The sequence below is a fragment of the Mesoplodon bidens genome, assembly GCF_964165515.1.
Source record: "Mesoplodon bidens genome assembly, chromosome: 9".
NCBI lineage: Eukaryota > Metazoa > Chordata > Mammalia > Artiodactyla > Ziphiidae > Mesoplodon > Mesoplodon bidens.
Window position 1 is genome coordinate 65,430,573 of NC_138166.1, and position 27,509 is coordinate 65,458,081.

The 27,509-nt window shown below is 38.0% G+C and overlaps 2 protein-coding genes across 7 annotated transcripts in view; one reads left to right on the forward strand and one right to left on the reverse strand.

The window, feature by feature from the left end:
• Positions 1-6,878, reverse strand: part of MATCAP2 (microtubule associated tyrosine carboxypeptidase 2) — a gene marked incomplete at its 5' end in the record, with an annotated part of 96,218 nt that extends 89,340 nt beyond the window's left edge. For 3 of the 4 annotated variants that reach the window (XM_081244569.1, XM_081244567.1, XM_081244568.1), the window contains one exon: positions 6,466-6,685. In XM_081244569.1, coding sequence (XP_081100695.1) covers positions 6,466-6,607 — 142 coding nt within the window. Of the gene's footprint in view, positions 1-1,105; positions 1,176-6,465; positions 6,686-6,761 lie in introns of those variants that run through there. The other variant, XM_081244573.1, reaches the window with a different exon arrangement.
• ANLN (anillin, actin binding protein) overlaps positions 6,765-27,509 on the forward strand; it is a 54,395-nt gene continuing 33,650 nt past the window's right edge. For all 3 annotated transcript variants that reach the window (XM_081244553.1, XM_081244555.1, XM_081244554.1), the window contains exons 1-8: positions 6,765-6,848; positions 12,966-13,119; positions 14,367-14,690; positions 18,604-18,983; positions 20,154-20,382; positions 22,446-22,636; positions 22,916-23,023; positions 27,067-27,190. In XM_081244553.1, coding sequence (XP_081100679.1) covers positions 6,831-6,848; positions 12,966-13,119; positions 14,367-14,690; positions 18,604-18,983; positions 20,154-20,382; positions 22,446-22,636; positions 22,916-23,023; positions 27,067-27,190 — 1,528 coding nt within the window. In that variant the 5' untranslated portion in view covers positions 6,765-6,830. The remainder of the gene's footprint in view (positions 6,849-12,965; positions 13,120-14,366; positions 14,691-18,603; positions 18,984-20,153; positions 20,383-22,445; positions 22,637-22,915; positions 23,024-27,066; positions 27,191-27,509) is intronic.

Here is a 27,509-nt window from a genome sequence, read left to right on the forward strand (position 1 = left end):
TATAAAGCAGAAACTAATTAAAAAAATAAATAAATAAACTTAAAAAAAAAAAGGATAACCAGTGGACCTACTATATAGCACAGGGGACTCTGCTCAATGTTATGTGGCAGCCTGGATGGGAGGGGAGTTTGGGGGAGAATGGGTACATGCATATGTATAGCCGAGTCCCTTTGCTGTGCATCTGAAACTATCACAACATTGTTAATCGGCTATACTCCAATATAAAATAAAAAGTAAAAAAAAAAAAAAAAAAAAAAAGAAGTTCATGACAGATGTCAGTGGAGTACAATGAACCTTCTTGTTTCAAACTTAAGGGGAAGATTTTGGGACTTCCCTGGAGGTCCGGTGGTTAAGATTCTTCCTTTCCACTGCAGCGGGCACGGGTTTGGTCCCTGGTCTGGCCCCTGGTCGGGGAACTAAGATCCCACATGCCGCATGGCCAAAAAATAAAAGGAGAAGAATTTATTTTTGATGTTCAATAAAGAGATTTTGATGTTTAAGAAACATTGACTTCTGCTATTTTTTAATATTTAAGAGCTACTTTTCTTTTATATGGGATTGCTAAAAATTAAAAAATAGGTTCTGTGAATATAGCTTTGAGAAATCTAGGTATGGAAAAGTAAAGATAGCATATGTAAATTATAGTGCGATAAGTACATAAAAGAATTATTGTCTTTATGAAAGGATTTACCATGGTCCTTTAAATATGAATTCTCTTAATACCGTATTAACCACTTGAGAAAGTAAAAAGGAGATTAGAGCTGTATACATTTTGAGAATACTCTATTGAATAAAGGAAATATGACTGTAGTTGCATTGGTTTTTGGAAACAATACAATATGTTAGAAAGCACACACACGATCTATTTTTCCTCACTTTGGAATATGCAACATTTTCATTGATTAACTTAGAAAAGAAAAAAATCTGATGCTAAAGACCACCAAAACTGTTTAAAACCTTTAAAATGTGATGCTAGTGACCATTAATAGGAGATACTGTAACAAATAAAATAGCCCTTTAGTAACATGTATATAACATCTTTTGATAGTTCTTATTTCTTCATTATAATGAATGTGTAAAAGAAGTGGCCCTGCAGCCAGATAACCTGAAGTAGAGAACTTGACCTTAGTCCTTCTTGCCACTGCCTTATGGTTAGATCTTGGCCTTTTTGAGTCCTGTAAAAATAAGAATATTTAGGTAATTGTTTTATTTTGTGAATGAAATGAGAATGTGTGTGAATATACTTTGAAAAATTAACTGTACATACATAACATATGGAGTGTCCTTATTGAAGTAAATGTTTTTGACTTTTTGTGTTTTTCAGCCCTCCATCAATTTTATCTGTGAAAACATGATTACTATTTCCTTTGTTGAAAAGGATCTTAGAAGGAGCAAATATTCATTTACTTGGGCTACCTTTAGTCTCTAGTTATCTCTTCTTCAGAGCCTTGATTCTATTCTTTTTTAAAAAATAAATACATAAATAAATTATTTATTTATTTTTGGCTGCATTGGGTCTTTGTTGCTGAGCAGGCTTTCTCTAGTTGCGGCGAGCGGGGGCTACTCTTCATTGCAGTCAGCAGGCTTCTCATTGCGGTGGCTTCTCATGTTGCACAGCATGGGCTCTAGGCACATGGGCTTCAGTACTTGTGGCTCACAGGCTCAGTAGTTGTGGCTCGTGGGCTCTAGAGCGCATAGCCTTGATTCTATTCTTAAATTAATATAATAAGCTGTGGTCTTTACCTAAATAACTTGAGAAATCGTGGTTTTTATTTGAATAACTAGAGAAGACACTTTTGATGACTTTCAGAATACTATCATCGTTAGGCCAAACTGTATAACTAACTGGTAATAATCATATGAATATAATATATTTGTTTTCCTTCCTAACTTAGTAGTTAAAAAAAATTTTTTAAACAATTTTAAGAGAAAAACATGGTTGCTATGTATTCAGCACTTTAGATATAGCTCAAGAGCACAGTTAGATCATTATTGTGTCTTTGGTGATCAAAATAAATAAATTAACTGAAATGTCAAGATCATAAACAGGATTTGAAGTCAGGCAGATCTGGTTCAAATTATAGGTGATGGACTTAGAGCAATTACTTAGCCTCTTTGCATCTCAGTTTCTTCATCTCTAAAAAAGGAATACAATTACCAACAAAACAAGTCCCTGCCATTCCATCGCTTACAGTCTAGTAGAAGAGGTAGATGATAAACTTAAACACATATCTAAAATGATCCCACGGGGCTTCCCTGGTGGCGCAGTGGTTGAGAGTCCGCCTGCCGATGCAGGGGACACAGGTTCGTGCCCCGATCCGGGAAGATCCCACATGCCGTGGAGCGTCTGGGCCCGTGAGCCATGGCCGCTGAGCCTGTGCGTCCGGAGCCTGTGCTCCGCAACGGGAGAGGCCACAACAGTGAGGGGCCCGCGTAAAGCAAAAAAATAAAATAAAAATAAAATGATCCCACGTAAGTGGTAAATGCAAGGAGGAAAATATAACAGAGTAATGGGATAGAACATGACTTGGGGGGTAGAGAGGAGGGGTGTGGCCACCTGATCAGACAAGTCTTCTTGAGGAGATAGCACATTTGAGCTTAGACCCAGTTAATGAGCAGCCAGCCATGGGTAGATCTACGAATATGCAGGGGATGGAAAGTTCTTGAGGCAGGAAGAAATTTGGCCTATTTTTATGACTAGAAAAAAGTCCTATGAGGCTGGAGACTAGTGGGAAAAAGAAGGGAGAGTACTGTGATATCTGGAGAATATTAGGATACTAGGAGAGGCAGGCAAGGTTTAAGTCATGTAGGGCCCTGTAGGTATGATAAAGAATTTGGATGTTATTCTAATTGCAACAGAAGACATAAACTGGCTCAAAACAAGAAATTGACACCATACAATTTACATTTTAAAAAGCTCTCACTCTATGAATAAATTGTTAAAACTAATAAGATTGCTCAATAGGTTTGCAATAATCATGTTCCTATATATCAATAACAGAGTTTTAAAATATAATTTAAAAGATACCACTTATAAAAGCAATAACAACACAAAAGATACATAGGAACAAATTAAAGAGTTTAAAGATCTTTATGGAAGTACATTATAAACATTTTTGGACAATATTAAAGAAGGCTTAAATTAATGAAGATATATCCATGTTCAGGAATGGAAAGGCTTGATATCACAAAGATGTCATTTTCCTCCAAATTATTTGATAAATTCAGTATGATTCCAATTACAAATCTCAAGAGGATTTTTTTTTCCTTTGTGGTACTTGACAATCTGACCCCAAAATTTATATGGAAGAATAAGGGGACAAAATTAACCACATCAATTTTTAATTTGCCCTATCAGATATCAACACATAATGAAAACAGTTCGATATTGGGTGAGGAAGAGACAAATAAACCAGTAGAACAGAATAAAGAGCTCCTAAATAGATCTACATATATAGGAGAAGTTGGTACATGACAAAAGTGGCATTAAGGTCAGTGGGGAAAGGATGGACAATTAAATAACTGCTGCTAAGACATCTGGTTATCCAAACAAAAAACAAGATCAATCCAGATAATTTAAAGACAAAACCATGAAAAACCCATGCTTTTTAGAAGAAAATATGAGAGAATATATTTACAACCTCAGGATAGGGAAAGGGAAGGATTTCTTGAGACATAAAAAGCACAAACCCTACTGGAAAATATACATATATTTAATTATATTAATAGGAAACATTTCTGTACACCCAAGACATCCTAAAGTGAAAAGACAAACCATAAACCAGGAAAAGATATTTGCTAGCCAAAAAACCAAAAAGAGTTATTTTCCCGGAAAATAGTAAACAAACAACAAAAGCCTACAAATCAATAAGAAAAAGCAACCACACAGAAAAATGGGCAAAGGATATGAATTTGAAATTCACAGAAAATGAAAACTTAAAGGCCAATAAACACATGAAATAATGTTCACTTCCATTAGTAATAGGATAAATGCATACAAACAAGAATGACAGAATCCAAAAAGTATCCAAGTACTAGGGAGGCACTAGAGTAGCAGGCATGCTCATTTAAAGCTGACTGGAATATAAATTGTTACAATCTTTTTTGAAGAGCAATTTATTTTTAATATCTGGCAATAATATTGAAATATATTTATTGAAATGATCCTCTAATTCCTAGGTATATTATTCTAGAGAAAGTTTTGCATGTATGTATAAGGAGACATAAAAATATTCATGGCATCATGGGGTCTTTGGAATGAAAAACTGGAAATGAGCTAAATGTCCATTAACAGGATAATGGATACATAAATTATAAGTATATTAATACAATAGAATACAGCAGTGAGAATGAATAAAATGCAGCTATACCTGTTAGTGAGGATGAATCTCATAAAGAGAATATTCAGAAAAGAAACCAACTGCAGAAATTTTTACTTACAATAAAAATAAAATGTATGTAAAACACTATAGATTGATATGGATATATATGTAGATGTAATAAAAGTACATACATTTCATGGGAATGATAAACATGAAAATCAGGATAGTTTTACCCCTGGGGATTGGGATTAAGGAGGAATACACAGGAGACTTCAATTATAAAATTACATATTTTTTAAGCTAGGTGGAACACAGTTATCTGTTCCATTCATTAATTTTTTGGTAAAGTGGAAATATTTTATAACAATTTTCAAGAGGAGAAAAGTAATTCTAGCTTATAAACTGAAGCGTGAACTATCAGAGGGTAAGAAGGGAAATAGGGAGAACTGTTAGCAGACAGTTGCAGTATTCTAAGAGAGTAGACTTGAGTCTCTAGCACAGCTTCGGGCACATTGTAGGTGTTTAACGAACTTCAGCTATTGTGTGGTGGTTTGCTATTATCATCAGGGTAAAGACAGGGGTATTGCGAAGAAAGATAAACTAAATGTTTTGGGTAGTTATATTGAGTGACTTGCTGTATTTATCTCTTTTAGTCTTGACTTGGATCTGGTCATAAAGAATCTAAGGCTCACAGAGGCCAAAGCCGGAAGGCGCAAGGCTTCACAAATTTCTATTGACTCATTTTCCAATGTCGCCTAAACTTCCTCCTGAACCCGCACTCCTCAATACACCCATCATTTTCTGGTCCAGCACTGGAAAAAAATTCAAGCGGCTTTTCTCTTTGGTTCATAAATAGCATATTTTGAGTTAAATATTAATAATTTGATACAGCAAACACTTGGATAGGGGCTTATTACTTATTACAGAACACTTTTGGATCTCTTTTAATTTTTCACCTGATCCTCCTAGCAACTCTGAGGACTAGCAGGGCAGCTGATTATTCCTGTTTACCGATGAGTAAACTAAGAACCAAAGAGGCTAACCTGGTGACCATGAACTTCATGGAATCATATCTTAAACATTTTGTGATTGAGTGGGCATTTTTCAGCTTTAATTGTACTTTCAAAGGAGACTATGACTCCACAGAAAGGTCTAAGAAATACTGAGTTAAATGATTTGCCTAAAGCCTAAGGTCACATGGTCTTGGTGGAGCCAAGACTCAAGGAATTTCTTCTTATCCTACACTCAGAATTCTTTCCATTACAACATATGGAAAGCACCAAAATTCAAATTAGAGATATTATTAGTGAAATACTTTTTGTAATGTTTACTGACTGCTAAGATGGAAACATTATTAAATACACCGAAACTTCTTACTTGGGAGAAATAGTTTTGGCCTGTTCAGCCGTTGGGCAGTCACTCAGCAATCTACTCTGTGTTACAGATGAAGAAGTCCAAACCTGTTTGTTGTCTTTATAACAAGTCCTAGTACAGACTTACTAAATAAGAAATGAATCTGATACAGTAACTATAAAACGTACTTTACAATTCTCAGTAATCTACAGAGAATAATCATGAACTACAGCTTGAGTCAGCGGTGGAAAGCAGACTATGAGCTGAGAATGGGATTTTCATTTCTCCTGGACCAATCACTTAATGTCTCAGGGTCTCCCTTCTCTTAGCTGTAAAAGGGAGGATTAAAGTGTGTAGCTTCTCAGCTCTAACACTGAATGCAGTTTGATGGGATTAAAATAAAAAGGAACGACAGGAGTTTCGTGTATAAACTCTTTACACACGGTCTGTTAATGTTAACCTTATTTTCCCAATGAGAAAGGCCAGTGCCCAAGGTGGCTAACTGGTCATTAGCCGCAAGTGTCCTTCTTGGCCCTCAAGAAGGCCAAGCCTGAGTCCCCCTTGGAGTGAAGTAGGGGCGGGCGGGCAGGTGGACAGAAAGCTATGTCAGGTCTATGGTCCAGTGGGATTTCAAACAGAAGGGCCCTTAATCCTAAATTTAGGAATGAAGGAAAGTGGAAACGCCCAAGCACAGGCGCGAAGGGACCTGCTTAAACAGGCTGGGGTGTGCGAGCGTTTTGGGTGGGGCTTCGAGCCGGGAGGCAGTTGAAGGGCCGAGCGCAGCACCTACCTCCGCATCTCCGCCGCCAGGGGTGGACTATCACTGAGAAGGCTAATCCACCCTTGGGATCCTCCCAGCCCGGGTAAGGCCAAGTGATCCAGCGCCGGTGCGGGGAGAGGCGTGTCCTGCCCCCGCCCCGCCCCGCGCGCATGCGCGCGGCTCCCGGCGCTGAAATTCAAATTTGAACCGCAGCAGAAGGCCGAGCGTGACACTGGAGGCTGTGGGGAAGAAGAGAGTAGGTTGGAAGAGTTCCCCTGCCCCGGACTTCTTGTTTTCTCCAAGTGACACACTGAGCCGGCACTCACTTCTTTTCTTTTTCCGAATTTGAACCACCGTTTCGGTCGTCTCGCAATCGACACGCGAAGCCCGGGGCGATGGACCCATTTACCGAGGTGAGAAAACTTGCGGGCAGAGCCAGCCATGACCCCTCTCGGCCCCCACCCTCCCTTCCCACCTTCTGTCTACCTTCGGACCCACCGGGCGGAGAGCGCGTGCGCGCGCGTGCGCAGAGGGTGCGTGCGGGTGTCGGACTGGGGAAGCCAGGAGGGGGCCGCCGGTTATCCATGTTCTGCGGCTGCAGTTCTTCTGCGGTTTTCTTGTTCTTATCCTGTAGATGAAGCTCTGTGGGGGAAAGCTTTGAGTCTGTCCTCAGTAACAGTAGTGAAAAAACCTCCTGTCAGCCCCGGTTATTATATCCCTCTCTGGAGTGGATCCCTGTCCCTTGCGAGGGTGAGGTGGGGGCCTGACCAAAAGATCCCGCTGGAAGTAAAAGCCGGGGTAACTTGCAAGGTGGAGTCCGGTGTCCGAGTGACTCAGTGCTGTGTGTGCAGCCGCCGCCCGGAAATGGAATGGAATGTGATTTGCAGGGTTCGTGTGGCCCTCAGAGGAGCCGTGCATTTAAGGATTCTGTGAACGAAGTGACAGCAAAACGTAAAAATAAGCCGGTGCCTGAAACCATTGCATCCGTTCTTATAAAGTCAATAGTTCCTTCAGATTCTATTGCTCAGCTAACTAGCAAAGAAGATTCATACCTGAGATTGATACAAAGTGAAAGGAAACAGTGTTAGCCGAATACGTACAAACCAAAATTAATAGCCCACGGTTTAAAAAAAATAGTAAAGAAATAAACCTTTTTGGGTATGTTTATGGGGCTTACCATTACAGCAATACTTCACTCATCTTTTGTTCTTTGGAAATTAAATATGGATTAATTACATCGTTATTGTGTCGATTATTTGTCTAGCTTTGGCTTCTTGTTGGCAAGGTACTTTGACACACTCAGGAATTTCCACTCCCTTTTCTTCCAGGACAGTTCCTCATTTTTTAGGTTGTTGTGCAAGTTTCAGCTCAAAAAATAACAGTTGTTGCAAAGTGAGCCTAAAAATGTCTCTGCACTAGATTGAAAAATTGAATGGAGAGTGGTAATACTTTTTTTTTTTTGAGATGTACTTACAATCCTAAGATATTAAAAGTTTCAACAATTAGAGTTTATTTGGGCTCAAACACAACAGTGTTTATTTTTGTTTACAAATTCTCAATCATCTCTGGGGGAAAACACATCAATTCGTTAACCTTAACCTTAACCTTAACCTTAATTCTAACAGAAAAATCCTGAACACATTTTTGTATTAGCTTTAAAGAATAGAGCTGGTCGTGCACTACATATTTTTCACTTACATTGAAGTTAAAAAGGATACATTATGTTCCAACTTAGAATAGGATTCCTTAAAATATTAGCCCTGTGTGTTCTGAATATTTTCATTCTCCTAGGTGACTGACAGGACAAAGCATTTTGAAAGTTGGCTGAAAATTGTACTTTGTTTTACTTTAAAATGTTATTCTGAAGCTAGTACAAATCTCAGTTGAAAGAAACTTTTCTCTAAAAGAAACTTTTCATTTTAGAGTGTGCTCAGAAATATGTATGGTTTATGTTATAAAAAGTTAGATCGGTTGCAGTTGGAATAAACAGCTTTGACATCTTTTCCTTAATTGGTAATGAGTGAACAATTTGAATTGGTTCCAAAGATTAGGTGCTTAATTATAACATTCATAACATTTTTGCACAGTGAAACTAACTGGTACAGTTCCTTGTCTGAAAAAAAAATGGAAGTCAGTTAAAATGACTTTCTCAACGAGAGTTCCTTATCAGAACCATAGAACAGGGAAAATTATTTGAGAGAACTGTTTTCTCAGTTTTCCCAAGGGTGATTCTTAACCAGACCACCCTACAGGCATAAGAGAGATGTTAATTCATTACATTAATGCCAGGGTGTTAGGGATTAATTCTCTTGTTAACTCTAGTTGAGAAAGGCTACAACTATCCTAAACTCTTGTTTCCTCAGACAAGGCTGTTGTGCAGTGGTTCTCTTCCCTGCTGTCACTAGTGCTGTCTGGCACACGCTTCCTCTCCCTGCCTCTTCTGCCTGGCAAGCTCTGTTTCAACCTGCAGCTCACAGTTTGATTCCCCTTCTTCAGAGGGGAGATCACCTTTCACAGTACCCATCTCACTTGCATTTATTTACCCGTTGAACATGTTTTCTGTTAGAATGTAAGCGTCTTGAAGTAGGACTGTTGTTTCCTATTCAGAGAGATGTTTCCCTAACATCAAGCACATCCAATAATGTTCTGCTGAACTGATATGGAAGAGAGCCATTCAGTGCAAATTATTTTACAGGCAAATAATTATATACAACAGTAACTGTTAGGACATTTTAGCAATATTGTTTTCTCTGTTGTAGAAGATTTCAAATATAATGCATCCACCACCCAGCAACACGTGGCCATACTGTTTTACTGTATCCTCTTCTAATCCCTCCCTCTGAATTATTTGGAAGCAAATTCTAGAGATCATATAATTTTATATGTAAGCACTTAAGTATTTATCACTGAACAATAAAGACTTTAAAAACATCATAATGCTACTATCACACCTAAAAAATCAACAGCAGTTCCTTAATATCATTGAACACTGTAAGTGTCCAGGTTTCCTTAAGTGTCTCATGTTTTTGCAGTTTGTTTGAATCAGCATCTAGACAGGGTCCACAGGACCATGTCTTCCTAATGTTCTTCATGGACCAACCGGAGATAAAGAATCCATCTTGATTTATGGATGAACAAACAGTTAAGACACACGTTTATTATTATGATCAGCAGATAGTATTAAAAAAGTTATATTGATTGTATGAATTTGGTTAGTTTTGCGGATGATAAGTTCTTTAAAAGAGCAATTGGATTTAGTCAAAAGATAGTTTATAGCAAAGTAGTTAAGAGTCCAGGCTCTGGAGCCTGGTTCTGAATCTTGGCTTGCCACTGTTTGTTTGTTTTTTTAAATTTTTGTCCATGTTGGGTCTTTTCTTGCTGCACGCTGGCTTTCTCTAGTTGCAGCCAGTGGTAGCTTCTCTTGTTGCGGAGCACAGGCTCTAGGCACACGGGCTTAGTAGTTGTGGCTCGTGGGCTCAGTAGTTGTGGTTCGTGGGCTTAGTTGCTCTGCGGCATATGGGATCTTCCTGGACCAGGGCTTGAACCCGTGTCCCCTGCATTGGCAGATGAATTTTTGACCACTGCGCCACCAGGGAAGTCCCTGCCTTGACACTTTTTAACTGTGTGACCTGTGGCTTGTTATTTAACCCCTGCCCGAGTTTCTTCATCTGTTTAACAGTAGTAAAAACAGAATTTTAACAAATCATATTTTGAAGATGAAATGAGTTAGTGCGTGCCGACACTGAAAGTACTTTATATTAAGTCCTGTATAAGCATTAGTGATTGTTGTAATTGTTGTTAGGTGGATTTAAAACCATCAACTTACTACTCATGATATCAGTATTAGCCTCTTAGTGTGAAGATCTGCTCACGAGTGATGGTCATCCCACTCCAAGACTAGCACAGAGAAACCCAGAGCTAGGTGTGCCAAGTCAGAGCTTTCTATGTAGGAACCTTAAAAGAGAAAAAGCTACAATTAAAATACATAAAGCATCTTTTCTTGTGATATAAATAGACATACATGCTATCACTGTTTTAGATAGCGTTTCTCTAATTTTCCAGAACTAAGCGAAATCTCTGTGATGACCTGGGAAAGAATGCTGCTACAGCATTTTGAAAATAATAAGTTAATTGTTATTGAGTCTACTTTGTTTAAGAAGGCAAGAAAATCAGTAGTATCTCCTAGAAAAAATTTCTGTCAGAAATAGTTTGAGGGATATGGGGCAGAAATTGCTTTAGGACTATATGCTTCAGTTATCTTAGATTCAGCCATGTGGAATACCTTCCTGATTATGTTAGTAATTGCAGTGTTTTATTTTTTTTAATGCCTCTGTTATTTGAAGAAGGAAGTGTGATATTTGAAGGAATGTACCTTATAAATAAAAGATCCCTTAAATTCCTGTCACACTTTTATAAGGAAGGGAGACTTACTTGAGTTTATGTATTTTAGATACATCATTTCTTTACATTAATAGTCTTTGGTGCTTATTAGTTTTATTTTACAGATTAGGGAAATTTTTTGCTTATCTACTTTAATATGTTTTAATCTTGAAATTTTTGAATCTAATGTAGCAAAAGAACACTTGTGTATATTTGAATGGCAAAACCACATTCTTCTGTGACCGATTACTCATAGTAACCGAAGATATACGGACTCATAAGTATTCTAACTGACCAGAATGGAATGTGGGCGTGTCCATGAATGAATATAGTTAGTCTAGTTTTGTATCTTGGGAGTGATATATTTTATTGTGGGGGAAATTATCAGACATATATGAATTTGTGTAATACTATCACTTTTGAGTTTGTTGAAGACTTTTATTTAAAGGGTGAAGGTCTTGTGTTTTGGAAGGCATTTGGCTCATAAATTACTCTTTCAGTGACATAGCATTTAGGTTTAGTGTTACTTCTTTCAATGAGAAATCATTCCTAAGTAGAGAGTTGTGCCTTCTTCCAAATTTAGCTCATGCTTCTTTTGCATACTCAGAAGGATTTAAAAAATTATTATTCTGTTTTAATTAAGCAACTAAAAAGGTCAGATGGAGTTTAATTCCTTAGTCTGCACTAACTGCTATATCTGTGTTTGCAGGGCAGTCTGTAAACTCCAGCCAGTAATCTGCATGCCTCCTTTGGTTGTGTTCATTTGAAAGAGAATGAATTGTTTTACAGGGTCTTGTGTTTGCTATACTACACTGATTCGAATTAGGAGCATACATTGGGGTTAGAAAAGAGTAGTATTCACGATTCGATGGAATGGCTAAGATTTCAACTTAAAACTATTTTATTATATATTGATATTTAATTAAATAAAACATAAGATTATTTAGGCTTATTTATTTTTCTCTTAGGAAGTGTCTTATGTCTTCAAAGGACTATTATGCCAGTTATCTCTTGCCATCACCCCAAATCTTAGTGGTTGTATTAGTTTTGCTGCTACAACAAATTATTACAAATTTACTGGCTTAACATCACACATATTAATTATCTTCTGTAGGTCAGAAGTCTGATAGGTTTTGCTGGGTTCAGATCAAAGTGTTAGCAGGATTGTGTTCCTTTTGGATGCTCTAGGGAGAATCTGTTTCCTCGCCTTTTCCAGCTGATAGAGGCCGCCTGCGTTTTTTGGCCCGTGGCCAAAAAATGTCCATCACTCTGACCTCTGCTTCCCTTGTCACATCTTCTCTGACTCTGAGCTTCTGGGCCTCTCTTCCCCCATAAGGACAATTGCCCTTTTGAGGCCCACCCAGAAAATCCAGGATAATCTCTCCATCTCAAGGTCATTCATTTAATCACGTCAGCAAAGTCTCTTTTGCCATGTAAGGTAACATATTCACAGGTTCATGGGATTAGGACAATGAACAACTTTGGGGGACCATTATTCTGCCTACCATAGTGGTTACAACAACCACCACGTTATTTTCCCTGATCCAATGGCTTAGCATTTGGGCTCAGCTGGGCTGGACTTCTGGTGTCCCCTGCAGTCGTATAGGAGTCTGCTGTGATATACAAATTATCTGGGACTGGATGGTCTAAAATAACCTTCCTCTCAGGTCTGGTGGTTGTTGCTGGCTGTCAGCTGGGCCGTGAGTCTAGCAGGCTTAACCTGGGCTTCTTCTTGTGGAGGCAGTGTTCCAAGAGAGTGAGAGGAGAAACTGCAAGACCTCTTGAGGCCTGGGACTGGAAGTCACATACACAGTATCACTTCTGCTGCGTTTTAATGGTCAAGGTGAATCATAAGGCCATCCCAATTCAAGTAGCTTTTGATGGAAGCAGAAAAAAATTTGTGGCCATTTAAAATCTCATACAACTAACTTAACACATTTTATTCCCCCTTTAATGTTCATATTACGTCTGTAATTAAATTTTGACATGGGGGTGTTCATTTGGTGAACCTTGACTTAATTACTTAGGATTTCACTTTTGAAATGTATTTAACTGTTATCGTACATGATGGCAATTAGTGATTTTAGAAGATACCTGAAGTGTTCTGAACCTTTGACGAAACTTGTGTTTTAACACTCTGATATACGTAGAAACTGCTTGAACGAACCCGTGCCAGACGCGAGAATCTTCAGAGGAAAATGGCTGAGCGGCCCACCCCAGCAGCAAGGTCTGCGATTCACGCCAAGCGAGTCAGGGAGCCGCTTTCAGAAGCAAATAACCAGCAGCCCCTGTCTGATGGTGAAGGTAAAAGACTTTGTGGGGAAAAGTAAACTTGGCATTTTTTAAAAGGAGATAAGCGCCAAGCATTTTATTGTTCATGCAGAAGAACCAAGGTCTTTGGGAGACAGATGGAATAGCCTCTGGGAGAAAGATCAGCCTTTTGATGGGTTTATGCAATCAAATATTGAGTACTATGTACTTGAAAACTAGTGGTTGGAACTGTGTTTTGATGCTTACATGGAAAGGTTTACTGTTATAAGTAATGTAAACTCGAAGAATTCTTTACTTCCAGATAGTGAAGCATGTTAAATAGGAACACGTCCAAAAAATGATTAGATAAGTTCGTTGAAAATATACCCTTAAATGAGTTGCAGAAGACTGGAAATTTTCATGCTGTACATTTAATTAGATTGATGTTTATGGGGGCAGTCATAACTTCCCACTAATCATACTTCGGTTACTACCAGAACAAGAACACTTGGTTAGACAGCCAATGAAACTGACCTCTTATGGAATTTACATTCCTACCTTTTAAAGTATTAGTTTTCCAGGAGATATATTAAAACTCATTCTTGGGTAACAATTATATGCCTTGTGTTTGAATAGCTCCTTTTTCTTTTAGGACTTTTAAATTTATTTTTTAGGTGTTCGTGGAAGTTTAAAATGTAAAATGTTGCTAAACACTTGTGCCAGTGAATTTGTTTGGTATTGACCAGATAATTCAGTCATTTTTTGGTTCTCTGCCTCCTAAACCTCAAGCCAGGTCCCTTCTACCCTTGTTTACTATTGTTCATGAAAGATTGTTTTTAAAAGCAGAAAGCTTGTATCTACCCTTAGCTCAGCTATGTCACTTTAAGCAGGTAACTTGATTTCTCTGGACCTGATTTTTCTTATTTAAAAATGTGGTGATTGGGCTGTATGATCTTTAAAATCCCTTAGAATATTTGTTTATTCTGTGTGTGTGCACTTTTTATTTCCTAGTGTCTTAAGTCCACATAGAATATTATGCATATCTCTTGAGGATGTTATTTGAAGATTTTTTTCATTAAGGTTTTTTAAACCATAAATTATATGTTTGTTTAAAGAGAAATCTCTTATATCAGATTTCTAAGTTACCGAAAGAAAGTAGAATTTTATGTATTTCTTGTGAGTAAAATCATTTAAAGGAACAGAGAGACAGTGTTTTATTAATTTGTACCTACTGTAAGTTTTTCATGCTGTGAGGAATTACAGAATTTTTATTTTTTATTTTTTTGTCCTTTTTAATCTAGAGAAATCTTGCACAAAACCATCACCATCAAAAAAACGCTGTTCTGACAACACTGAAGTAGAAGTTTCTAACTTGGAAAATGAAAAACCGGTTGCGTCAGCTTCTGCAAAACCTTGTTCTCCAAGTCCTATGTCTCCTCAGGCGCAGCCACAAGCGCCACAAATGCCAGCTGGTGTCAGTGATTCCGTGGCCGCCCCGGCATCGCTGCTGGGAGTGAGGAGAGGGCTAAACTCAAGATTGGAAGGAACTGCAGCCTTCTCAGTCAGAACACGAATGCAAAAGCTGGCTGAGCAGCGACGTCACTGGGATAATGATGATATGACAGGTATAAACTATGTGAATGGTGTGGTCCTTAAATCTGTGTCAGTACGATTCGACTTGGTATGTTGAAAAGTTTATGTATCAGTTAACACATGAAAGGTAAATGCTTTTGATCTATATCCTGAGTATCCATTGCTCGCAAATGGTTTGTATATCAGTATATATTTATCAGTTGGTTGTGTTCTCATCGAAGTAGATGATGATGAGGTTCTTAGACTGGTTCGCAAAACCCTGATCTTGTAGCGGAACCATCTTATATTTGCAATAAAAACAGGAGAGAATAAACTATACTCTTGGCATTATCAGCATTCCTGCCCTTCAGCTCTGTATTCAAGAAATCCTATTTCGTGGATTCACTAATTAAATAAACTTGAGTGACTAAGGTATGCAATGCTGTTCAATAGGGGAGAAAGAAAACTTCAGAAAACATTTCTCAAGCACCTGCAAAGCATGTTTTCATGCTAAGATGCCAGAGACAGATAAAGTGACCTGACCTTTGCCTTTCATGGGTCCATAATCTGATGGAGAGCTTACTCCTACCTCGTTACAAAAAAAGCCTTGGGATGACTTACAAAAATACCTATATTAAAAATGGGAAAAATGAAGAAATCAAGGTGAAGAGAAGGAAAAACAAAGTGAAGGGTAAAGTTACTTTATTAAATACAGGCCTTAAGGTTCTCCTCACTTGCTAGAGATGGTTCTGAACTTGCTAGCAGCCAATGCAGAGAGGTGAAATGCTATCAATTACATGACTAATGTTTATTAAAAAAAAAAAAAAAAAAAAACAGAGCCGTGGTTGGCACTAAGACCTAAGAGAACTTTCTTCCCTGGGTCCTAAAGATAACTGTGGGAGCTAGTGAAGGTGTAAGGTTTCTCAAGGTAGGCAGATAGCTGGCTCCAGGCTCCGTTCAGTAAATGCAGTTCTAAAGTGAGCCAACACAGTGCAGGTAGACAGCTCGGTGACGACTGGGCCTTACCCGAGGAAGCGTTCCTCAAGCTTTGGCTTTCAGCCCAGCTCCTATGTATCAGAATCATTCAGACCACTGGATTGGAATCTCAGGAGTGCGCTGGAACCCTGAAATTTGCTTTTTATCCCTTCCTTCCTTCCTTCCTCCCTCCCTCCCTCCCTCCCTCTCTCCCTCTCTCTCTCCCTTCCTTTCTTCCTTCCTTCCTTCCTTCCTTTCTCTTTTTTTAAAGCTCTGTAGGTAATTCTGACACATAGCCAGAATTAAGACCAAGTGATCTGAGGGAATGGATGGGCTACATATATTGCAGGCAGTCTTCCATAAATATCAATTCTTTTAACTGAAATTTTGATAAGTATTGGATAGAAAAACATTTAAGATGATCCCTTCTAGCAGTGATGATAATCTCAAGAGCAAACACTTATTGTGTGAAATGCTAGGCATTCTAAATATTTCAAAATTCTAATGTAATATAGCATTTAATTCTTACAACTATCTTATGACATACATACTACTTTTTCTTCATGTTGTAGAAGAGAAGACTGGGTTCAGAGAGACTAAGGCACCTGCCCACAGTCAGTAGCGGCTAAAATTCAAACCCCAGTTGTCTGACTCTAGGGCTCAACTTTTATGACCTGCCTGATGTTTTGGGGTGTGTTAACAGGGCGCTGATAGTCCACGTTGTAAATTATAACTATTTATTTTAGTAGTGGGTGGGGTTAACCATGCTTCTTTATAATGTCTGAGGAGGCTAACCAGTAAATGTGCCTGAATAGAAGAATGTTCCATTTCTGTTTTGTAGGAAATATCTATGGGCAGAGGACTGGAGATTTTCCTTTTAAAAAAAAGAAAGAGTGTTGTGATTTAGGGCATGATCAAGAATACAACCAAGGCCCTAAACATTCTAGAGAAGGAAGCTTTGCAGCAGTGATTTCTAACATGTTGAAAGCAAATGTTAACAAATGTCCACCTCGACCTTGAAAATAAATCTCATTAAGGCATCATAGCCTGTCTAATTTTAAGCATTGAAACTTATGAATAAAGTGTTTGTGATGAATGATTTAGTGAGTACTATACAGGACTGTGGGTATAGCCAATTAAAGGTTTGAGGGATTATTCTAAAATATAATTTATCTGAAGGCTTTCTTTCAGAATAGTTAGAGGAGCTAGAGGTCTATTAAGCCCATTCCTAAAACATAACAGTAAAACTGTCGTCTACTTAGAGGACAGTGCTTATTCTAAAGAAAATGATGAAGGTATGCAGAAAGGTATTGTAGGGAGGGTGGTGGTCAGGAAATCTTTTCTGGAGGAGGCAGAGATAATTAACCTGGACTTTGAGGGGCAGCTGGCTTCAGACAGTGGAGATATTCTAGGCAAAAACAACAGAACGGATGAAAAGCACAGAGGTACCGTGAGCATACTGTGTGTATAAAGAGTAGGTATTCTGGTATATAGTTCATGTGGTAGAAAAGCAAGAGATAAATCTGAAAAAGCAGCAGGGTCCAGAGCATTTGGAATTTAACCAGGAGGTGATGGAGAGGAACTGAGAGAGTTTAAGCAGGCAAATGTTTTAGAAAGATCACTCTGGCATCGGAATATAGGAGGGATTGACGAGGGCAGAGATTCCAAGCAGGAACACCAGTTAGAAGGCCAATGCTGTAATTCAGGCATAAGGATGAAGGCCTGTGAAAGTGAAGAGGAGGCTGGATATGAGATTTAGGAGATAGAATATGTGGGACTTAATGACTGGGTGGTAGATGGTAAGGGAGAAGGGAGGAAGAGGCATGATAAGGAGGAATGTGTTGGGGGCAGTTTCAACTTCAGATATATTATTTGGGGTGTCCGTGGGATAGTCAAATGGAGGTAGCTGGTAGTTAGAAGGAGACCATGAAGGACAGGCCGCAAAGACAGAACTAATAGAGGATGATGTCACGTGGAAATACAAGGCCCGCAAAGTGTGTGGGCATCTGGTGAAAATAGCAAAAGCAACTTCAGGGCAGTGGTGTAGGCAGAAGGCAGGTTGAAGGGAGTTGAGTGGTGAGTGAATATAGTGCAGGGAAAGAGGGACATTACCTAAAAGGGCATATACATTGATGAGAGGATGTTTGGTTTTAGCTTTAAGATGAGAGAGACTTGAGCATATTTATGTGTAGAAAAAAAAGTTTGTAGAAAGGAAGAAGGGGTTATTTGGAGCAAGATCCCTGAGGAGGTTTTGGAGGAGTAGAACTGAGAATTCAGGCAGAATTATAAGCCTTGGACAGCAGGAGGGCTATCTGTTCCATTGACTGAATTTTTGGAATAGAAAGTGCCATGAACTTTGACTGCCTATATACTCTTTATGCATACAGGCCTTCGTAAGTTAAGTATTGCTTATTTGAGATTTATCTCCAAATGAAGTAACTGTGCAGAAAAACATATTCGTCTAACCCTGTGCTATCCAATACCATAACCACTAGCAATATGTAGCTTTTAAACTTAAATTAATTAAAATGAAATGAAGTTTCTTATTGCTCTTACCACAATTCAAATGCTCACTAGCCATATGTGGCTAGTTGTTACTGTATTAGACACCATGGATATAGAACATCTCCATCATTGCAGAAAGTTCTGTTGTACAGCACTGGTCTAATACATTTTTTAAATAAATATGTTGAATATGTAATCTTAAGTTGTGCAGTGTTATAACATCCTAAATTAATCCTAAAAATATAACCTAAATCTATGGTGTCTTATAGATTCATAATCCATCAAATAATTGAAAAAAATAGGTGTAACAAAGTGTTCTTTTTTTTTCTTTTTTTAAATTTGGATTAAGTATCTGATTTGAAAATATATTGTCAAATTTAAGCAGTTTGGTAGTTTCATGCATATGAGAAAAGCTTTTTTTTTTGAGTGATCCCTTTATTACACACATATATAACTCATGAACTTTAACTTCTAAAACATTTTCAGATGATATACACGAAAGCTCACCCATCTCAGCAATGCCATCAGAGGCTACCTCCCCTCCCAAACCATCCCTTTCAGATGCCTCAGCAACTCCAGTTGGGAGAAAGGGCCGTCTAGCCAACCTTGCTGCAACTATTTGCTCCTGGGAAGATGATGTGAAAAACTCATCTGCAAAGCAAAACAGTGTACAAGAACAGCCTGGTACCACTTGTTTATCCAAATTTTCCTCTGCAAGTGGAGCATCTGCTAGGATCAATAGCAGCAGTGTTAAGCAGGAAGCTACATGCTGTTCCCAAAGGGATGGCGATGCCTCTTTGAATAAAGCCTCATCCTCGAGTGCTGTGGATGCATCTTTGATTAATGTTGCAATTTCCAGCTCTGGGGTAAGTATATATAATTCTGGTCTTTGGAAAACTTTTTTTGTTGTTGTTATGAGTAATAATTTATATATATGTGTAGATATGCATTTTATAACTTATATATAGGATGTTTATATGTATTTTTAGAGTATTTCATAGGAAGTAAAAATCATAAATTTGGTATTCTGTCCCAAGATAAATGAGCAATTGACAACTAAATTACACTAATTTAATGTAACTCCAAAGTATATACTATGGAATGGTGGAACCTCTTCTTAGTCATCAGGGAGAGCCTGAAAATTACTTTCTCTATTAGAATGCTCTATGTATGTGTATAAATACAAGAAAGACATCAAATATCTCTGGAAACTAGTAGCAGTAGTTACCTCTAGAAGGCAACTGTCAAGGGTGGGCATGATACCTTTACTGTATATCGTTTTGAAATGTTTGAAAGATTACCTTGCCCATGTGATATCTCAACGGTTTTTTTAAAAAAATATGAAAAAACCAAAACAGAGAAAAATGTTGTGTTTCTGAGCATTATCTTTAAGTGTAGAGCCAGGTTTTGGAGTTAGACAGACCTGCATTCAATCCCAGCCCTTCCACATAATTAGAAGTGTGGCTTTGGAGAGTTACTTAATCTTGCAAAACTTTATTTTTCCATTTGTAAATTGGGAAAGAAAGGGTTTGGGAGGATTAAATGAGATAATGTGCATAAAGCACTTAGTATGGTGCTTGGCACATAGTAAGTACTTAATAACTTATAGTTCACCTTCAAGTACATGATACAATTTTGTCAAGTTAATATTGATTTAATTAAAATGCAAATATATAGGTAATTTGACCTAATACAGTTAACATTTATAAAGGTACTAGTGTGATAATATAAAAGAAATTGTTTTTTAAAATAGTGAGTGAGCCTATCCCTCGTAGTAAATTACCCATCAGTATATTATGCAGACTAAACTACATATTATAATATGAATAATGGCATTTTCTAAGTTAATTTTTTTCAAACCTTTCAAATTGGTTTGATCTATTAGAGAGTAAGAAACTTTTTTTCATGAGTTTACATAAAGGCTACCAAGCATATAGGATTTGAGTTGTTTTTTTATAGGATTTGAGTGCTTTTTATAGAACTACCTTTAGATATTGTGAATGTTGTTATTTACCCTAAGTATTATCATGTTTCAGAAAGCTACTTCTTCCCCAGTGAAATCTTCTACTACATCCATCACCAGCGCTAAAAATTGTAAGGTACAAAATCCTGAACTACTTCAAAAAACCTCTGTTAGTCCTCTTAAAACAGAGGTGTCAAAATCAACTGAGAGGTCAACTCTATCCCGGACAGTTCGGCCCAAGGAAGAATTAAACAGAGAAATTTGTCTGCAATCTCAACCTAAGGACAAATCTACAACACCAGGTAACATATTTTTAAAAAAATCTAAAGTACTGCTGACTATTTTCAGTGTGTCTGTTCTTAGCATTTTAAATATACAATTGTTCATGGTACAGTGTTGGTTTGCCAGGGCAAATGCCTGAACGTATCAAGTGAGACTTATTCAAAGTCAGCTTTAATTGATTGAATGAATGTTCATTAATGTAGACTGGCCCAGTTACTGGTCAAAGTGTTTAACTTGTCACATTTTAACAGTTTAAACATGCTTTTTTCTAGAATGACCATGCTAGATACTTTCTTCTATACTTTTTGATGCAGACAAAGCATATACAACTGGAAATCACATTTTAAGGATATAATGGAGAAGTGTTCTTATAACCAAGCGTGCAAAGCAGTGCTTCTCAAACTTCACTATGAAAGCACCCATAGTAGCAAAGGGAAGGGAATATGTATACAAATGACTCCACTCCCATTTAATTTATATGTGTTTATATTGTATGTGAATGTATACACATGACAATTCAATTTTACTATGGTAAACTGATGCTTCAGGAAGTCCATATTTATCTTGTGGTGACTTACACCTTCTGGTACACCCCCGCATGCTATTGGTTGAGAAACATAGGACTAAAAAATTATGGTCCAAATATAGGGTAATATAGTGTACTTTGAGCTATATTCTTTTTCATTAGAATTGCTTTCAGAAAGACTGTTAATTCTACATTTTAACTTCTTAAAAATACAATCTCTCCAGAAATAATAGTTCATCATAAAAGAGATGTAGTCAGAGAGATGAGAGTGGGGAATCCATTAGTTATGGGGTAAGTAGAAACGAGCAGTCAGTTTCCAGATGAGCCAAAATGAGAATTGGAAACAATAGCAAAATCCCCATGTGAAATTGGACTATGACTCCCAATTTTCTAAAGACTTATGGCATAGATAAAACGACATAAGGGGCATTTTTGGGAATTCCCTGGTGGTATAGTGGTTAGGACTCGGCACTTTCACTGCTGATCATGGATCTAATTCTGCCCTTCACCTGTTTTTGCAAATAAAGTTTTATTGGAACACAGCCAGGCCCATTTACTGTCTGTGGCTGCTTTCATGCTTCAATGCAGAGTTGAGTAGTTGTGACAATGGCCATATGGCCTGCAAAGCCCCAAATATTTACTCTTTGGCTATTTATGGGAAAATGTTTGCCAGTTAATGATATAGGTAACCTCCTTTTATGTGGTGCAACCCTAGCATTCTTATAATGGAGGTGGTATATATCCCATTTGTTCTATTTTAAATGGATCTCATACTACTTTAAATGAGTACTGTTTTAAGACTTTATAAAATCAAGACATCCTTTGATAAAGTAAATTATCCCTAATTATTATTTTTGAAAGAGAAAAAAGATTTAATCACTGGATTTTCATGTTAGACTTCCTAAAAGCAAGAAAATAAATTGGGCTGTAGAAATATTAGTAGCTGGGTTATCATGGCCAGGATACTTGGTTGTTAGGGTATATTATTAATGCACATACAGTCAATTTCCAATCATCTAGGTTCTGATTATTTAGTTTAAGGGTTTTCTAATCCCTACTGTCCTCTTACTCTACTTTTTAAAAATTCTTCTTCTTGTTTTTTTTAAAGAATTAAATCCTATAAAACAAATTTTAGGACATGGAATTAAATAGTGTGGTAAAAAATCTTTTTTTTTTAAGTTTTTTTTTTTTTTTTTTTTGCGGTACATGGGCCTCTCACTGTTGTGGCCTCGCCCATGGCAGAGCACAGGCTCCGGACGCGCAGGCTCAGTGACTATTGCTCACGGGCCCAGCCGCTCCGCGGCATGTGGGATCTTCCCGGACTGGGGCACGAGCCCGCGTCCCCTGCATCGGCAGGCAGACCCTTAACCACTGTGCCACCAGGGAAGCCCTTTTCTAAGTTTTTTGAACTATTTTCTTTCTGTTTACTTTCTGAATGAATATTCCTGGTAGAATCAAAGCATTTTGGAGCTGAACTGGATTTAGAACTTTTCCCATAGAAATAGTAATTGTTACTTATTCTAAACAGCCTCCCTAAAATGTGTGCATTATCTTTAGGAGGAGCAGGAATTAAGCCTTTCCTGGAACGCTTTGGAGAGCGTTGTCAAGAGCACAGCAAAGAAAGTCCAGCTCGTAGCACACCCCATAGAACTCCCATTATCACTCCAAATACAAAGGCCATACAAGAAAGATTATTCAAGCAAAACTCATCTTCATCTACTACTCATTTAGCACAACAGCTCAAGCAGGTATGGCTTACTGCTTTTAACATTATTCATTTCTTTACATGGTCTGAGCATAGAACCTAGAAGTCAAACTGTGAATTCTGACTCCAGTCTTTTTGACTGGAGATAAATAGCATCTTGATTCTCTGTATCACTTATTTCAAATTAGAAATATTATTGTCCTATATTCTGTGTGTATTGTGAATTTTTTAATCTGAAAACTGAGGACAAGGTTAGTAGAATTTGAATATTATTAAACATACTTTTGGCTCTTGTGTAAAATAGAACTTTTGATGATTTCAGGAACGTCAAAAAGAACTAGCATGTCTTCGTGGCCGATTTGACAAGGGCAATTCATGGAGTGCAGAAAAAGGCGAAAACTCAAGAAGCAAACAACTAGAAACCAAACAGGTAATGTAAACAAGAAATGTAAAAGTGAACTTGTTACCAAAGTAACAAGGGATTTAACTTGTGGTTCTGTATTGTAAAATAATTCTTTATATACTATCTCGTTCCAATTAACTATGCAGCTTTCCATTCATAAACTCCTTAAATGTTCATACCAACTTTGCTTTTCTCTTGTGATATTTTGCCATTTAATGGAACTTTTAACCATGTTTACTGATGACCTACTTAAAATCAAATTTAAGAGGTATTCTCATCATTCAATTGATTTCAGATTCCTTTTAACATTCTATTTAGATGCTGGTTTTCAAATGTTTCTCAGAATCTACTTTTCTCATTAATGATTATATATCTCTCCCCAAATACCATACTTTTAGACTATCTGTAATTCTTTCAGTCACCAAATACCTCCCAGATTTCTCTTTACTCATATTACTTCTGGTCAAATTTCATTGATAAGCCTTCAACAAAATCCCTACTGTGTTAAACTATCTTCTGTTTCATCTACATGCCTACTGTGTACAAAATACTGTGTTAGGAGATATACATATGTGTGTGTATATATATATATATATATATATATATATATATATATATATATATATATATATATATATATATATATACACACACACACATTTTACTTTCAGTTTTATTGAGATATAATTGACATACAGCACTGTAAATGTTTAATGATTTGACTTACATACATTATGAAATGATTACCACAATAAGTTTAGTGAACCTCCATCATCTCATAGATAAAAAATTAAAGAAATAGAAAAAAACATATTTTCCTTGTGATGTGAACTCTTAGGATTTACTCTTATAACATACAGCAGTGTTAATTATGTTAATCAGGTTGTACATTATATCTCTAGTACTTATTCATCTCATAACTGGAAGTTTATACCTTTTGACCACTTTCATCCAATTCCCCCTTCCCCCACCCCCTCCTTTGGTAACCACAAAGATGATCATTTTTTCCATGAGTTAGTTTGTTTGTTTTTGAAGTATAATTGACCTACACCACTATGTTAGTTCTTGTTGCACAGTACAGTGATTCGATGTTTCTATACATTACAAAATGATCACTACAATAAGTCTAGTTACCATCTGTCACCATACGAAGATATTACATTATTATTGACTGTATTCCCAGTGCTGTACCTTTCATCCCTGTGATTCATTTATTTTAGAGCTGGAAGTTTGTACCTCTTAATTTTCCTGTGTTAGGATATATTTTTAAGCTAAAAATAATAGAACTATATTTAACGTGGGTACCAGTAGAAATAGAATAATACGTTTATCCTTTGTTCTTTGAGAAGGATCTATTTGATTTTGTTTTTTTTTTATCAGTCCCCTTGCTTAACAAATCATGTTTCTCAAGGTCCTGATCTCACCATTTTTTTTGTCTCACTTGTCCTGGAACATCTCTTTCCCATCCTCATATCTAGCTTCAGTCAATCACAGAAATGCTGATAATGCTTGGCTATTCTGCCCTCATCTCTCTCCTGAACTCTAGTTGAGCTTTGGTTGGCTGGCAGAGCTTTCTATGCTTTGCTGGAATATCTTCCCCATGTAGTCTCTGTCTTCACTTAGGGCTTTACTCTATACTTCCACATCTAAAACAATCTGGCAGGACCTCCTCGGCTCCTTCCTCTTGTTACTATGTCTTCCCACCCGCTGGCCTCTAACACATGCACACGTAAGCACACACACATCCAGTGATACATTTTCTAAGTATGTCACCAAGCTTCCTTGTATATTTTCCTCTGCCATTGCCTTAATCATTAACATAGCTTTGTGTGAACACCCTGCTTTTAGTCTGGCTTCTCTCCAGTCCGTCTAACCCACTGCTGCTAGAAAAATATTTCTAAAAGGCAGATAGGCATGTATTCCCTTGCTTAAAATCCTGGAGAGCTCCGCATAGCTAACATCAGAAAAATGTCTAAAGTACTTGGCTTGATATCTAGAATCATTCAGAACTCTGGCTTCTCTTCCCTGCTCCTCCACATGTGTGCTTCAGTCCTGCCATGCAGACTATTTGTAGTCTCTCAAATGTACCCATATTTTCAGATCTCTTTGTCTTTGCCTTGCTAGTCTCTCTGGATGAAATATCTCTGTGGTGAGTTCCTGCTTCATTAAGAATAGGTTAAATTTTAATTCCCTCTGGAATTTTTTACTTGGCCTTTTCCCAGTCCCCCTCCTGCTTTTTTGGGCCCATGTCATCCTGTTTTGTTTTTTTGTGTGTGTGTGGTATGTGGGCCTCTCACTGTTGTGGCCTCTCCCGTCGCGGAGCACAGGCTCCGGACGCGCAGGCTCACCGGCCATGGCTCACGGGCCCAGCCGCTCTGTGGCATGTGGGATCTTCCCGGACCGGGGCACGAACCCGTGTCCCCTGCATCAGCAGGCGGACTCTCAACCACTGCACCACCAGGGAAGCCCTGTCATCCTGTTTTTACCTCACTGGAATACTTATCTTCCTATAATTGTTTTAACTTTGTTTTTCACCACTGTCTATGAGAGCCTTATCCATCTCTGTCTATGTTCTCAGTGCTTGACTCACAGTAGGAACACAGTAAATTTGTCTTCTGAAGAAGGAATGAATGGGCTAATCCTTCCCATCAGCATAGAGCAAGCTATTATCTGTGATCTTAAAACAAAAACAACTCTTTTGATCTCCTATTCCCCTCCCTTTCTTTGCCTCCTTTTCATCCAGACTCTTCCAAAAGGGTGTCTCTCCTTGTATCTTCCAGTTTTTCTCTTCCCTTCTCTCTTGATCTCTCCACTCAGGCTTTCACCACTACCCATATCAAATTCACCAGTGATCTTCAGTAATCAGTTTTCAGGTGTTTAACTTGACCTATTATTAGCAGCATTGGACATTGTGAATCACTGTCTCCTGTTTGCAGCACCTTCTTCACTGGGTTGCCGGTAGGTCATAGTCTCATGGTTTTCCTTCTACATCTCTGGAAAATAAAAAGCAACCGTTCTTAAATGATTTTTTTGTTAAATGATTCCTGATAAACCTGTGGAATCCCTCCCCAGACAGTTGTACATATACATGTAAAGAAAATTCTGAACACAATAATGGGGAGTTCAGGGGTCTCCCCACTTCAGAACTCATCTGTGGTACCCACAGAAAGAGCAGCCTAAAAGGTGGGAGGGAAAAGCAGTTGAGTATGGTGTAGCTGAAGTCAAGGGAAGAAAGAGCCTTTCAGAAGGGAGGAGTGGTTGGTATTGCCAAGTGTTTGTTGTCAGACGTAGGCTGGACTGAGACCACTGGGTTTTGAAATAAGGAGCTTGTTGTGACTTGGCAGAGCCTTTTAATGAAGTGGTGAGAGTAGAATGCAGGTAGTAGTGGGTGAAGAGCAGAGTCCAGGAGTATAGGCAGTCCTCAGAAGTTTGGTTCTAAAGGGAAGGGAACAAGGAGGTGGTGGCTAGAAAGAGATAAGGAAGTGGCGTGTGGTTTGTTTTTTTTTTTTTTTTTTTGTGGTACGCGGGCCTCTCACTGCTGTGGCCTCTCCCATTGCGGAGCACAGGCTCCGGACGCACAGGCTCAGCAGCCATGGCTCACGGGCCCAGCCGCTCCGTGGCATGTGGGGTCTTCCCGGACCGGGGCACGAACCCGTGTCCCCTGCATCGGCAGGCGGACTCTCAAGCACTGCACCACCAGGGAAGCCCTAGCGTGTGGTTTTGCTTGTATTTGTTTTGTTCCTTCTGAGGAGACAGTTATTTTTTCCCAATATGTGGCTTTCACCTGAATTGGTTTATCTAGAACTGAACTCTGATGTGGATTTTCATTCTCTCTTGCCTACTGGTCTCTAAAAAAGGTTTTACATACTATGAATTACCAAGAATATGAACTAGTACCGAGGCCTTTTGTGTTCTAAACATGGCTGGACCCTTTCACATTCATTATCTGTTTTGTTCTGAGGAAGCTTGTATAGAACAATGACTCTTACTTGTTTCATTTAGTAACATGTAAAAAGACAAAATTTATAGTTTTGAGAGATAAAGTTTATCTCTTCATTTGCTTTTTGCAGGAAATTCACTGTCAGAACACTCCCCTCAGAAAACAAGTTGGTCCAAATACCCCATCACTTCCAGTAACAGAAAAGGTGACAGAAAATCAGACACCAGCAAAACCTTCTAGTATAGAACCTACAGGTAAGCGTTTTCTATTTCTACTTCACTTAAAATGTAGATTTCAGTCTACCATAGTTTTGGAAATTGGATTGGAAAGCAGAAATGCTGTTCTACTGTAAAAAGACAGATTCATTTCTTCATTTCCACTTACCTTTTCATTTCTAGCCATGCAATATCCTTCTTCCTTAGTTATCTTTCCAGAGTGAGAACGCATACACTTGATGAGAGTGTAAATTACTATAAGTACTTTTTGGAGAAAAATTCAGTAATATCTATTGAATTGTAAAGCGTGTGTGCTCTGCAAGTATTTCTGTAAGTTGAATTCTTAGAACTAGTGTGC